General features: G+C 46.9%; 2 protein-coding genes across 4 annotated transcripts in view; both read right to left on the bottom strand.

Annotated features, from left to right (window-relative positions):
• Positions 1-3019: 3019 nt before the first annotated feature.
• bcar1 (BCAR1 scaffold protein, Cas family member) overlaps positions 3020-15000 on the bottom strand; it is a 120483-nt gene continuing 108502 nt past the window's right edge. For all 3 annotated transcript variants that reach the window (XM_064951959.1, XM_064951958.1, XM_064951960.1), the window contains exons 4-7: positions 9594-9698; positions 8129-9352; positions 5638-5721; positions 3020-5437 (exon numbers count right to left, since the gene is read on the bottom strand). In XM_064951959.1, the coding sequence (XP_064808031.1) occupies positions 4925-5437; positions 5638-5721; positions 8129-9352; positions 9594-9698 (1926 nt within the window). In that variant the 3' untranslated portion in view covers positions 3020-4924. The remainder of the gene's footprint in view (positions 5438-5637; positions 5722-8128; positions 9353-9593; positions 9699-15000) is intronic.
• The window catches only part of LOC135524859 (golgin subfamily A member 6-like protein 22), a 2746-nt gene continuing 629 nt past the window's right edge, over positions 12884-15000 (bottom strand). The window contains exon 2 of the mRNA XM_064952717.1: positions 12884-14600. Within this exon, the coding sequence (XP_064808789.1) occupies positions 14363-14600 (238 nt within the window). The 3' untranslated portion in view covers positions 12884-14362. The remainder of the gene's footprint in view (positions 14601-15000) is intronic.

Raw genomic sequence — 15000 nt, 5'->3', positions numbered from 1 at the left:
AGTTTGAGGAAGTTCCTGTTTCAGCATGACAATGCCCCCATGCACAAAGCGAGGTCCAAACAGAAATAGTTTGTCGAGATCGATGTGGAAGAACTTGACTGGCCTACACAGAGCCTTGACCCCAACCCCATCGAACACCTTTCGGATTAATTGGAATCGCCCAACATCAGTGCCTGACCTCACTAATGCTCTTGTGGCTGTATGGAAGCTAGTCCCCTCAGCAATGTTCCAAGATCTAGTGGTAAGCCTTCCCAGAATAGTGGAGGCTGTTATAGCAGCAAAGGGGGGACCAACTCCATATAATGCCCAGGATTTTGGAATGAGATGTACGATGAGCAGGTGTCCACATCCTTTTGGTCATGTAGTGTAGGTTTATCCCCGTTTCGTTCCGTTTGCTTCCGTTTAAGAAATGTTTTAACAGAACTGGCGGACTGAATACACCACTGATCAAACGCAAACACAGTTCACTTTCATAGCAGCCACATACAAACAGCATGATCACTTTGCTCCTTGTATAATTCCTTCTTGCATCTACGCACTCGGTTTTCCCTTCATGCCAAACCATAAATCATATAACCGCTAACCTCTACACACAGCCTACATTGTTGTCACCATATTAGCTAATGTCATAGTCAACATAGCTACTAGAACTAACGTGATTGTAAACCCGCTACAATCATGCAGTACAGTGTTGTCAGCAAGCAGTTTAGCAGTTACACCGGCAGTCCTGGTGGCAATAAATTAATAAAACCAAAAGCTTACCTTGATTTGGAAGAGTTCCAGCCAGCTAGCTAACATAGCATCTTTCTCTGTTTGAGCTGGGTGTTTGAGTAGGCTAAAATAGCTAGCTGCATTCTCTAAAGTGAAAGTGGAGGAAAATACAACGTAATATAGTTAGCTCTCTCTCTTGCTTATTCTTCACTTTTGAATTTGTTCAAAACTGTTCAACTACTGTCTTTCTCTCTCTTTGAGTCAACTACTCACCACAGTTTATGCACTGCTGTCTTAGCAAGCTGTATCTTATACTTTCAGTACTAGATTCATTCTCTGATCCTTTGATTGGGTGGACAACATGTCAGTTCATGCTGCAAGAGCTCTGATAGTCGTCATAATTACTGTGTAAGTCTATGGAAGGGGGTGAGAACCCCGAGCCTCCTAGGTTTTGTATTGAAGGCAATGTACCCAGAGGTGGATGGAAACTAGCTGTCCTCCAGCTACACCGTGATGCTACCCTACAGAGTGATGTTGAGGCTACTATAGACCTTCATTGCAGAAAAGTGTGTTTTAATAAATTATTTGGTGACGTGAATGTATTTAGCTTTATCTAAAAATGATCATCTTGAATGTTTCACTTTATTTGTATGAAATTCACTGAGGAGGATGGTCCTCCCCTTTCTTTTGAGGAGCCTCCACTGTGGGTATATTGAGCACTTGATTTATGAATTTACTAAATCACTAACAAAAACTGCTGGTTCTTTGGCAGAATAAACGTGTGTATGCATGTTGTTACATTTTTATTACTCTGTAATATGGTATTTTAGTGTTTTTATTAGTAAGCAAGTAGGACTGCTCTTTTACTTGTCCGAAAGCTGAAGTCTGAAGTCACCCCAAAAAATAAAGGTCTGTAACACCAAGTGTGACTGAAAATGAGTGGGGTGGCAGGGTAGCCTAGTGGTTAGGGTGTTGGACTAGTAACCGAAAGGTTGCAAGTTCAAATCCCCGGGCTGACAAGGTACAAATCTGTCGTTCTGCCCCTGAACAGGCAGTTAAACAGTTCTTAGGCTGTCATTAAAAATAAGAATTTGTTCTTAACTGATTTGTTCTTAACTGACCTAGTTAAATAAAGGTAAAATCAATTTTAAAAACGTATCAATCTACACACAATACCCCATAATGACAAAGCTCAAACAGAAATACCTTACTTGCATAAGTATTCAGACCCTTTGCTATGAGACTTGAAATTTAGCTCAGGTGCATCCTGTTTCCATTGATCATCCTTGAGACGTTTCCACAACTTGATTGGGCATGATTTGGAAGGGCACACATGTATGTATAAGGTCCCACAGTTGACAATGCATGTCAGAGCAAAAACCAAATCATGAGGTTGAAGGAATTGTCCATAGAGCTCTAAGACAGGATCGTGTCGAGGCACAGGTCTGGGGAAGGTTACCAAAAAATGTCTGCAGCTTTGAAGGTCCCCAAGAACACAGTGGCTTCCATCATTCTTAAATGGAAGAAGTTTGGAACCATCAAGAGAGCTGGCCACCCGGCCAAACTGAGCAATCGGGGGAGAAGGGCCTTGGTCAGGGAGGTGACCAAGAACCTGATAGTCACTCTGACAGAGCTCTAGAGTTCCTCTGTGGAGATGGGAAAACCTTCCAGAAGGACTACCATCTCTGCAGAACTCCACCAATCAAGCCTTTATGGTAGAGAGGCCAGACGGAAGCCACTCTTCAGTAAAAGGCAGCCAGCTTAGAGTTTGCCAAACGGCACCTAAGACTCTCAGACGGTGAGAAACAAGATTCTGATGAAACCAAGATTGAACTTTTTGGCCTGAATGCCAAGAGTCACATCTGGAAGAAACCTTGCACCATCCCTACTGTGAAGTATCATCATGCTGTGGGGATGTTTTTCAGTGGCAGGGACTGGGAGACTAGTCAGGATAAAGGGAAAGATGAACGGAGCAAAGTACAGAGAGATCCTAATGAAAACCTGAAAATCCAGAGTGCTCAGGACCTGAGACTGGGTCAAAGGTTCCCCTTCCAACAGGACAATGACTGTAAGCACACAGCCAAGACAGAGCAGGAGTGGCTTCGGGACAAGTCTCAATATCCTTGAGTGGCCCAGCCAGAGGCCAGATTTGAACCCATTCGAACATCTCTGGAGAGATCGGAAAATAGCCGTGCATCAATACTCTCCATCCAACCTGACAGATCTTAAGAGGATCTGCAGAGAAGAATGGGAGAATCTCCCCAAATACAGGTGTGCCAAGCTTGTAGCATCATACCCAAGAGGACTCGAGGCGGTAATCGCTTCCAAAGGTGCTTCAACAAAGTACGGAGTAAAGGGTCTGAATACTTATGTAAATGACATAAGTTTTTTTATTTGTTATAAATTTGGAAAGATTTCTAAAAACCTGTTTTTGCTTTGTCATTATGGGGTATTGTGTGTAGAATGATCAGAAGGAAAAACACAATTGAATCAATTTTAGAATAAGGCTGTAACGTAACAAAAAGTCAAGGGCCCTGAATACTTTCCGAAGCACTGTATTTTCCAGTTATGCAATGTACAGCAGAAGTATGTTCTTAACATATATATTTCAAATCTTAAAACACAGATTTGAGACCAGAATAACATTACCAGTCAGCTTAGTTTTCAATGTATTTTTTTTTTTTTACTTCATAGGGGTTTCAACTATATCCACAACAACATGTTGCAGTGCTTTATAATACAATATGTTGCATTGAACTTCACCCTCTGACATAATCTGATACTTAGAATACAACCAGCCAGGTTTTAGAAAACAGGTCAATGGAAACTAGAGTGTTAGCAGATTCCTCTGCTTTGTTTGGAGATTTCTCCAGGACTGAAGAAATAGTAAAACACACCCCCTGACCAAGCTAACTCACATCCCTCTGGTACAGCTATTGAAGTGGAATATGATACAGCTGCGGCAATGTGATTTGAATAGTGTCAAGAATGGTTCATGTTAGGCTAACAGATATTACCGTCAATATCTTACGTGTGTGTGTGTGTGTGTACATCCATTTGGTAAAAAGCAGAAGTGGAGCTCATAAACAACCACTCCTTAATATGCTCATCAATTTACAAGGGAGTTGAGTGCATGCTAAGGAAAACAAATGCACTTTTCACACCAATTATATCCTCACAAACAGTACACCTAACCATTCCAGGTTCCCCTGGCCTGCAGGGTGCAGCAGTGCTGTCCAGGAAGTGCTAGGGGGAGGAGAGGCAGAGTTCCACCTCTGGGAGGTGAGCAGAGAGCCTGGTAAGGAGCACAGGAGACTTCTAGAACAGACTTCTAGAACAGTCACAAGAGTCCAAACCAACCCTATAGACCACAGAGCATGCAGGCCTAGGAGAGTCTGGGAGAGTATGGTGAATACTAGCACTCTAGTGGCAGCAGACAGATGCATAAATCTTTGTGCTTTTGATAAACAAGGGAAGTAGAAATGCTGACCATAAAACTATTTTCATTCTTCCTTCAATCTCAAAGGAAGAGATGGTACTAAAATACAGTATTCTAATTGGGACATTTTAATTAGCATGTAGAGCTACTCAAATGAAACCTTTCCCATGACAGCAGTGAGAACTTTATTAACTGTCTGTCATGGAAACCTCTCCCTCCCAGGTCCTACCCAGAATGCCTTGCACTCACAACACAATGCCTAGCCTCCTTTGACAGCTCTAAGGAAAGCTATTTATTTTCTGTCAACATATTCTAAGTACATGACTTTTACAAAATCCACCATTATTGATAATCTAGGATGAAAAACAGCATTAAGTACTACATACATTTTGTTTGAAATGTAAACATCCTTAATCAACGTATTATAACAATAATGATAACAATTATAATAATCAGAGCAATAATTACAATTTAGCAATAATAATCATAATGGACATTGCCTAAAAACTACATCCTGTTGAGTTTTTCCAGAAGGTCTCAAAAACATATATATAGTGGAAGTACATTTTCTTTCTGGCTAATAGTAACTTAAATATTTACAATGATTAATTTACAACCTATGGCCCAGCCCAGTCAGATAGTTGTCCTTTTTAAAAATAAAAAGCACAAGAGGAGGATGAAGGGTCCATGTGTCTGTGATAGTGGCCCACTGGGTGTGTGGGTGCTGTGTGTCCCAGTGTGGACTCCCCATGTCAGTGTCTCAGGACCGGAGGTTCACATGGCCACCAGCTGGCCCAGAGCCATGCGGAACTGCTGTGTGCAGCCGGCCAGCTCCCTCACCCTCTCCGTCATGTCTCGCGCCGCACCGGGGGAAGGATATTGCAGCGCTGCAGTCTTGGTGCTCACCACGATGTCCTTGAGTTTGTCACACAGAGCATTACTGTGCTGGGCCACGTGCGCCCGCACCTCTGGGGACTTGGCCTGTCGAGAGAGCGTGTCCCCGATGAACACCAGCTTGTGTGCGCTGAGGATGACAAATTTGCTGTGAGCCACGAAGATCTTGGGCGGCTGGTTGTTGTTGATGGAGGAGTAGAAGGCGTCGATGGCGTTGGTGAGGGTGGTGACGTTGGCCTCACACTGCTCCGAGTAGAAGAGCAGCAGCTGTCGGTCGCCCATGCTCAGCTTGCTCCGCTGGGCCGCTGGATAGTGGGGAGGCGGGGTCCAGCCTGAGATGTCATTGTTGATTGGCTGGCTGACTTCCTGCTCCAGTCGCTCAAACTGTTTCAGCTGCAGTAGATGGGAACACAGAGAGAGTAAATAAATACCTGCCTGATCTGTAAATCATCCCATGTGAACTGATTGAACCCACAACCATTAAGACAACAATGGAACAGCACAGTCGCACATAATGTTCTTTCAAACACTCCCTTATTAATTACTAAGATACACATCCACTCTCACTGACTGACAGACCCACAGGTCCTCACCTGCTGCCGTTCCAGTGTGGTTTTGTTGTGTCTGGTCCCTTTCTCCAATAATTGCCTCTGATTCTTCTCAAACTCTTCCTTACCCTGGAAATCAAATGACAGAAAGAAACTGTATTTACTGCTCCAAACACATAGACACAAACACACTAAGACAATGCTGGGATGGGATTTTAATTCAACTGGCTCAAGGGAGGATCACCCATAGAAAATAATGTCTGACACCACGTGTGATAATCCTCCTAATCAGTAGAGGGCAGTATGAGCTCATATCACACCAGACCAGACTGCAGCTCTGCCACTGCACTGAGAGAAAGTGACACATGACATCGAGATTTGTATGTTAGTGTGCCAAACACACATATAGCACTGAAACATATTTAAGATATAACTGTATTTTAAATAAGATCATATCATTTTAGCATAATCTGTTCTCCTTGCATTTTCATAACAACAACACTGCTGCATATGAGGGATACAACAGCAGCGGTGGACAGTGAAAGCGATGGTGGGTAGAGCAACACGCCTGTACATGAGGGATACAACAGCAGCAGTGGACAGTGAAAGCGATGGTGGGTACAGCAACACGCCTGAACATGCAACTGTACATGACATGGGGATACAACAGCAGCAGTGGACAGTGAAAGCGATGGTGGGTAGAGCAACACGCCTGTACATGAGGGATACAACAGCAGCAGTGGACAGTGAAAGCGATGGTGGGTAGAGCAACACGCCTGTACATGAGGGATACAACAGCAGCAGTGGACAGTGAAAGCGATGGTGGGTAGAGCAACACGCCTGTACATGAGGGATACAACAGCAGCAGTGGACAGTGAAAGCGTGGTGGGTACAGCAACACGCCTGTACATGAGGGATACAACAGCAGCAGTGGACAGCGAAAGCGATGGTGGGTAGAGCAACACGCCTGTACATGAGGGATACAACAGCAGCAGTGGACAGTGAAAGCGATGGTGGGTACAGCAACACGCCTGTACATGAGGGATACAACAGCAGCAGTGGACAGCGAAAGCGATGGTGGGTAGAGCAACACGCCTGTACATGAGGGATACAACAGCAGCAGTGGACAGCGAAAGCGATGGTGGGTAGAGCAACACGCCTGTACATGAGGGATACAACAGCAGCAGTGGACAGCGAAAGCGATGGTGGGTAGAGCAACATGAGGGATACAACAGCAGCCTGTACATGAGGGATACAACAGCAGCAGTGGACAGCGAAAGCGATGGTGGGTAGAGCAACACGCCTGTACATGAGGGATACAACAGCAGCAGTGGACAGCGAAAGCGATGGTGGGTAGAGCAACATGCCTGTACATGAGGGATACAACAGCAGCAGTGGACAGCGAAAGCGATGGTGGGTAGAGCAACACGCCTGTACATGAGGGATACAACAGCAGCAGTGGACAGCGAAAGCGATGGTGGGTAGAGCAACACGCCTGTACATGAGGGATACAACAGCAGCAGTGGACAGTGAAAGCGATGGTGGGTAGAGCAACACGCCTGTACATGGACAGGATACAACAGCAGCAGTGGACAGTGAAAGCGATGGTGGGTAGAGCAACATGCCTGTACATGAGGGATACAACAGCAGCAGTGGACAGTGAAAGCGATGGTGGGTAGAGCAACATGCCTGTACATGAGGGATACAACACGCCTGTACATGAGGGATACAACAGCAGCAGTGGACAGTGAAAGCGATGGTGGGTAGAGCAACACGCCTGTACATGAGGGATACAACAGCAGCAGTGGACAGTGAAAGCGATGGTGGGTACAGCAACACGCCTGTACATGAGGGATACAACAGCAGCAGTGGACAGTGAAAGCGATGGTGGGTAGAGCAACATGCCTGTACATGAGGGATACAACAGCAGCAGTTGACAGTGAAAGCGATGGTGGGTAGAGCAACACGCCTGTACATGAGGGATACAACAGCAGCAGTGGACAGTGAAAGCGATGGTGGGTAGAGCAACACGCCTGTACATGAGGGATACAACAGCAGCAGTGGACAGTGAAAGCGATGGTGGGTAGAGCAACACGCCTGTACATGAGGGATACAACAGCAGCAGTGGACAGTGAAAGCGATGGTGGGTAGAGCAACACGCCTGTACATGCAGTAATGGTGACTGATAATGACTCCTGAAGCAGTGCGTTGGGGGAGGATGTGTATCCCACATGACGAAGCCTTGTATGGGAAATTGATCAATCTACTGGTGTATCGTCATCTCTATCTTCTCTTTCATCTGAAATACTGTCCCAGCGTATCATTAAACACAGACAGACACTATGGTTTACATGCTTAACATAATCCATGGGTTAATGTAAAGTGCTGCTGATTGCTCCAAACCACCATACTGTTATAAGTACCAGTGCTGTCACTGACAGTACCAACACACTCCAACCTTATTCTCCACTGATAATTGAGGATGTAAACGCATATGTGATGATCTGTTTTGTTCTTTCATATGAGGAGGTATTACCTGTAAATGCACATAGTCATAGTCCTCCATCCAGCCCTCCTCTGTAGTCTCGTAGGGCCGGTCATGGGTCTCCTCCTCGGCCGTGAACTTGGGCGGGGACGGCAGGGGCCGGGACTGGATGTTGGCCCTGCCGTCTCCTGTCTGATAAGCTGAGATGTTGTTGTTGGTCATCTGACCCATGAGGTCAGCAGTGTGGGGGACGTGGGCAAGAGGAAGCTGCTGCTGCTTGTTTGTCCTTTTAAAGAGCAGCGAGGCGTTGCCATGGAGAAAGGAAGCCAGCTGTTTCGTGTCGTCGGGCACGCCCCGGGCACACATGACCAGCCGGTCCAGGTCATCCCCACCATTGCCTGCTAAGGGTGCCATTTGAGCAGAGGGGGCCCAGCCCACAGCGTCCAGAGCCTGGCTGTACTTGACCAGGCCCTGGAAGGCTTCCTCCATCTTCTGCACCTGCTTGCCCAGCTTGGCCTGCAGCGTGCGGTCAGTGGCCTGGGCAGAGTTGGCCACGGCCCCCCGTGCAAACTCCAGCAGGTCCCTGACGGCCGCCCTCATCCTGTCCACTGCCTTCCTGATGGCTGGCAGGTTGGCCTCCATCTGGGTGGGGCTGCGCCAGTTCCCACTGATGAAAGACATGAGGAGGGAGACGGAGCCCTCCACGTCCTGCTGTAGGTGGGAGAGGCGCTCCATGGCCTGCTCCAGGTCTAGGATCAACAGTTTCCCCGGGCCGGCCTGGCTGGGCACCGCCGATTCCCTGACTGGCACCATGTCCAGAGAGGAGGTGGACAGGTTGCTGCGGGTGCTGCCCGTGCTGGAGGCAGACAGGCGTTTGAAGCTGACAGTCATCTCCTCTGTGGCACCCGCGTCTCTCACCACCTGAGGAGGGACGTCATAGATGGAGTCCTCGCACGCAGGCCGCTCGCGTGGGAAATCGTACACATCCTGGGGGTTATGGTGTCCGCCCTTCCTCAGACTGGCAGGGATGTCGTAGATCTCCTGGCCCAGGGGGGTGTGATAGGCGTCTGGGTGGCGCTTGCCGGTGAGGGGAGGGGGAGGGACATCGTACACATCTTCAGGGATGGGGGGCTCAGGCCCCCCGGGGATCAGATAGCCCTGGCTCTGGCTCTCCAGACTCTTCAGCTTGGCAAAGTGGGGGGGGACATCATAGGTCTCCTCCCTGATAGGAGCGTCTGGAACATCCTTACTGACGGAGGGGGGGAAGTCGTACACCTGGGAGGGAGACAGAGGCAACATCAAACACATACTGTACTGCCATAGGACTTCATAATGATGTATAACACATTCTGACTCATGATAAGGAGGAGGGATGGTTACTTTAAGACCCCACATATCCAGCAAACAAGGACAGATGGTAAAGTACACTGGGATTGATGAGTCTACCACTGTCTTCCTCCTCTCCTACAACAACAGACAGAGAGGACACCCTATTGGTGCAGCAGCAGCCTCTCACCGTTTGCTGGGAGAACAGCTGGCTCTTGTCCACACTGGGGGGCGTGTCATAGACGTCTTGGCCACTGGGGGGGCCTTTCACCACCATGGGTGGTGTGTCATACACCTGGGGGAAGAGAGAAGGCACAGTGAGATAAAACACCCCAAGCAATAAAGATACATTTACAGACACACTATCAGAGATATACATACACACATTAAAAGAGACGTGCACACATACAGACACACACAGGGCGGCAGGTAGCCAAGCGGTTAGAGCGTTGGGCCAGTAACTGAAAGGTTGGTAGTTCACATGCCTGAGCTGACAAAGTAAAAGAGCTGTTGATGTGCCCGTGAGCAAGGCACTTAACCCTAATTGCTTGAAGGTCACCGTTGATAATGACTGACCCTGGCCGTGACCCCACTCTGAGGGTATCTCAGAGGGAGTTGGGATATGCAAAGAACACATTTACAATTCACATGTGTATTAATATACACTTACATAAACATCTACCAAATTATTAGTATTTCATAAATACGCAATCAGGAGTAAGAGCTCAATTACAGCTGCAGCAGACTCAACTGAGGAGCATATTAAAAAGGGAGGGACTAATGAAATCATGCTTCTGAGGGAGTGTTGGATTAATCCAGTTGAATGTGGAGAAGGTGGGAGGGACACTTAGCCCACTTTGTCCTCTAATCTCTCCTCTCTCTGGGGATCCTCTCTTCTCCACTGCCTTCCTACCATTTTTTGTATGCTTTCTTTTAACCTCTCTCCTCTTCCCCATTAGTTAGGGTGCATAAAGTCAGGGAAGGGGAGACAAACAGAGGCATTATTAAGGCTGCAGACAATGGGGGTTAGTGATGGCGTTGATACACACGGTAGGACCATATCTCCCACTCCTACACAGAGGATACACATCCCAACTGGGACTGGCCCTGACACACACACAGGGAGCAGGACTGACTGGAGCAGGACGGACTGGAGCAGGACTGACTGGAGCAGGACTGACTGGAGTAGGACTGACTGGATCAGGACTGACTGGATCAGGACTGACTGGAGCAGAACTGACTGGACCAGGACTGACTGGAGTAGGACTGACTGTAGTAGGACTGACTGGAGCAGGACTGACTGGAGTAGGACTGACTGGAGCAGAACTGACTGGACCAGGACTGATTGGACCAGGACTGACTGGACCAGGACTGATTGGACCAGGACTGACTGGAGTAGGACTGACTGGAGCAGAACTGACTGGAGCAGGACTGACTGGAGCAGGACTGATTGGACCAGGACTGACTGGAGTAGGACTGACTGGAGCAGGACTGACTGGACCAGGACTGACTGGAGTAGGACTGACTGGAGTAGGACTGACTGGAGCAGGACTGACTGGAGCAGGACTGACTGGACCAGGACTGACTGGAGTAGGACTGACTGGAGCAGGACTGACTGGACCAGGACTGACTGGAGCAGGACTGACTGGACCAGGACTGACTGGAGCAGGACTGACTGGAGCAGGACTGACTGGACCAGGACTGACTGGAGTAGGACTGACTGGAGCAGAACTGACTGGAGCAGGATTCAAGTTGGAAGCCTGCATTCACCACTGTATGACATATGAAAACCATAAGGATATGTGTGTGATGCCCACAAAATACAACATTCAAATCAATGTGGAGATTTTGGTGCAACAATGATACGGAATGTGTTTGAGAGGATGCCTATTGCCTAACCTCTTTTCTAAAGCACTGTCAAATTCAATCCCACAATGCACTTGAGCCTGGAGCAGCGGAGAGGGAATTAACTTTGCTGTCAGTCTTGTGTGAGTAAACTTCTGGAACATACTGCCATGCAGCAGCCAATGTCTTGTCTCTGTCTGTCTGTCTCCAGCCTATGAAGGGTCTGATGTTGATGAAAAGACTATTTCAGAACTACAGTGGGGCAAAAAAGTATTTAGTCAGCCACCAATTGTGCAAGTTCTCCCACTTAAAAAGATGAGAGAGGCCTGTAATTTTCATCGTAGGTACACTTTAACTAACTAAAAAATCCAGAAAATCACATTGTAGGATTCTTAATTAATTTATTTGCAAATTATGGTGGAAAATAAGTATTTGGTCAATAACAAAATTTTATCTCAATACTTTGTTATATACCCTTTGTGGGCAATGACAGAGGTCAAACGTTTTCTGTAAGTCTTCACAAGGTTTTCACACACTGTTGCTGGTATTTTGGCCCATTCCTCCATGCAGATCTACTCTAGAGCAGTGATGTTTGGGGCTGTTGCTGGGCAACACGGACTTTCAACTCCCTTCAAAGATTTTCTATGGGGTTGAGATCTGGAGACTGGCTAGGCCACTCCAGGACCTTGAAATGCTTCTTACGAAGCCACTCCTTCGTTGCCCGGGTGGTGTGTGCCCTTGCTGATGGAAGGAGGTTTTCACTCAGCCACCAATTGTGCAAGTTCTCCGACTTAAAAAGATGAGAAAGGCCTGTAATTTTCATCATAGGTACACTTCAACTATGACAGACAAAACGAGAAACAAAATCCAGAAAATCCTATTGTAGGATTTGTTAATTTATTTATTTGCAAATTATGGTGCAATAACATGCAAATTAGTTACTTAAAAATCATACAATGTGATTTTCTGGATTTTTGTTTTAGATTCCGTCTCTCACAGTTGAAGTGTTCCTATGATAAAAAATTACAGACCTCTACATGCTTTGTAAGTAGGAAAACCTGCAAAATCGGCAGTGTATCAAATACTTGTTCTTCTCACTATAGGTAATATTTGTCACCAAGTTAAGGAGCTTGGTAATGAGTTTTAAAGGGCAGTGGTACATCTTTTAGGTTAATGGCTGTATTAAACAGCACTTTGTTGATCATAAACATCAGATTGACGCTCCATGTGTGAAAAACGCACACTCACAAACACACAACCCAATCTACTGCCAGGGTCTGACAATCTGCTGCCAGGGTCTGACAATCTACTGCCAGGGTCTGACAATCTACTGCCAGGGTCTGACAATCTACTGCCAGGGTCTGACAATCTACTGCCAGGGTCTGACAATCTGCTGCCAGGGTCTGACAATCTACTGCCAGGGTCTGACAATCTGCTGCCAGGGTCTGACAATCTACTGCCAGGGTCTGACAATCTACTGCCAGGGTCTGACAATCTACTGCCAGGGTCTGACAATCTACTGCCAGGGTCTGACAATCTGCTGCCAGGGTCTGACAATCTACTGCCAGGGTCTGACAATCTGCTGCCAGGGTCTGACAATCTGCTGCCAGGGTCTGACAATCTGCTGCCAGGGTCTGTTAATCTGCTGCCAGGGTCTGACAATCTACTGCCAGGGTCTGACAATCTACTGCCAGGGTCTGACAATCTACTGCCAGGGTCTGACAATCTGCTGCCAGGGTCTGACAATCTGCTGCCAGGGTCTGACAATCTGCTGCCAGGGTCTGACAAGGGCCTCCTCTAAAGTTGATGATGCTGAGGAAGGATTATCTGAGATTATCTGAGAGGCTGGGTGTCAATAAGCGTTGCACCTGAGGGGGAATAGAGTATGTGGTATGTAAGACTCAACTTCCTCCCTGTTTCTCTACAACCTGACAGCAAACAGCAGCAGACTGACAAGCCAACTTCTCCCTCCTCCTAAACACTTATAACGCACAGCAAATTGCACTCCCATCACTTGAAATGCTGCTGTCCCCAAACAAGCAGATTAGCAATTATAATTTGGCCCAAACAGTGTGATACAATCTGTTCTCCAGGCCTTTGGAGGATGAGACTGACAGAGAGAGGATGCAAGAGGGACTACAGTATGAATAACTAATCCACCCCCCCAACCATTGTGCACCTTGAGAAAACACTTGATCAGAATCTTGAATTCAGCCGATGCAATTTGTTTGGAGTTGGTATTCAACGTGGGTACTCTGATCTGATAGCAGACAGGTTGGAGTGAAAAATAGATGTTTGTGTTACTCCTCTCAGCAGAAAACCAAAACCAGGGCTCAATAGATTGTCCATGAGAACCTGGGCTGGTATCTGAGCTTGAATGCAATGATATCCCTACAATGATATCCCTACAATGATATCCCTACAGGGCCTATATTTGAAGGATCACATTGCCTCTCTAAAAGGCTGTATGTCTACTCCGTTCAGCTTCCAATTATTCATTTTTGTTTCTACTCTTAGTTTGTCTCCAACTGCTTTTCTCCCTCTCTGATGCAGTCAAACAGCTTTTCCTCTTTTTCCCCTCATTCTCTCCTCCTTCCAACTGCTTTTCTCCCTCTCTGATGCAGTCAAACAGCATTTCCTCTCTTCCCCTTATTCTCACCTTCTTCCAACTGCTTTTCTCCCTCTCTGATGCAGTCAAACAGCATTTCCTCTCTTCCCCTTATTCTCACCTTCTTCCAACTGCTTTTCTCCCTCTCTGATGCAGTCAAACAGCTTTTCCTCTTTTCCCCTCACTCACCTTCTTCCAACTGCTTTTCTCCCTCTCTGATGCAGTCAAACAGCATTTCCTCTCTTCCCCTTATTCTCACCTTCTTCCAACTGCTTTTCTCCCTCTCTGATGCAGTCAAACAGCTTTTCCTCTTTTCCCATCATTCTCTCCTTCTTCCAACTGCTTTTCTCCCTCTCTGATGCAGTCAAACAGCTTTTCCTCCTTTTCCCATCATTCTCTCCTTCTTCCAACTGCTTTTCTCCCTCTCTGATGCAGTCAAACAGCTTTTCCTCTTTTTCCCCTCATTCTCTCCTCCTTCCAACTGCTTTTCTCCCTCTCTGATGCAGTCAAACAGCATTTCTTCTCTTCCCCTCATTCTCTCCTTCTTCCAACTGCTTTTCTCCCTCTCTGATGCAGTCAAACAGCTTTTCCTCTTTTCCCCTCATTCTCTCCTCCTTCCAACTGCTTTTCTCCCTCTCTGATGCAGTCAAACAGCTTTTCCTCCTTTTCCCATCATTCTCACCTTCTTCCAACTGCTTTTCTCCCTCTCTGATGCAGTCAAACAGCTTTTCCTCCTTTTCCCATCATTCTCTCCTTCTTCCAACTGCTTTTCTCCCTCTCTGATGCAGTCAAGCAGCTTTTCCTCTTTTCCCCTCATTCTCCCCTCCTTCCAACTGCTTTTCTCCCTCTCTGATGCAGTCAAACATCTTCTCCTCTTTTCCCCCTCATTCTTTCCCCAACTGCATTCTCTCCTCCTTCCAACTGCTTTTCTCCCTCTCTGATGCAGTCAAACAGCTTTCCTCTTTTCCCCTCAACAGCTTTTCCTCTTTTCCCCTCATTCTCTCCTCCTTCCAACTGCTTTTCTCCCTCTCTGATGCAGTCAAACAGCTTTTCCTCTTTTCCCCTCATTCTCTCCTTCTTCCAACTGCTTTTCTCCCTCTCTGATGCAGTCAAACAGCTTTTCCTCCTTTTCCCATCATTCTCT

The sequence above is a fragment of the Oncorhynchus masou genome, chromosome 31 (assembly GCF_036934945.1).
Source record: "Oncorhynchus masou masou isolate Uvic2021 chromosome 31, UVic_Omas_1.1, whole genome shotgun sequence".
NCBI lineage: Eukaryota > Metazoa > Chordata > Actinopteri > Salmoniformes > Salmonidae > Oncorhynchus > Oncorhynchus masou.
The sequence above is the reverse complement of the archived record's forward strand: the minus strand, read 5'-3'. Positions and strand labels throughout refer to the sequence as shown.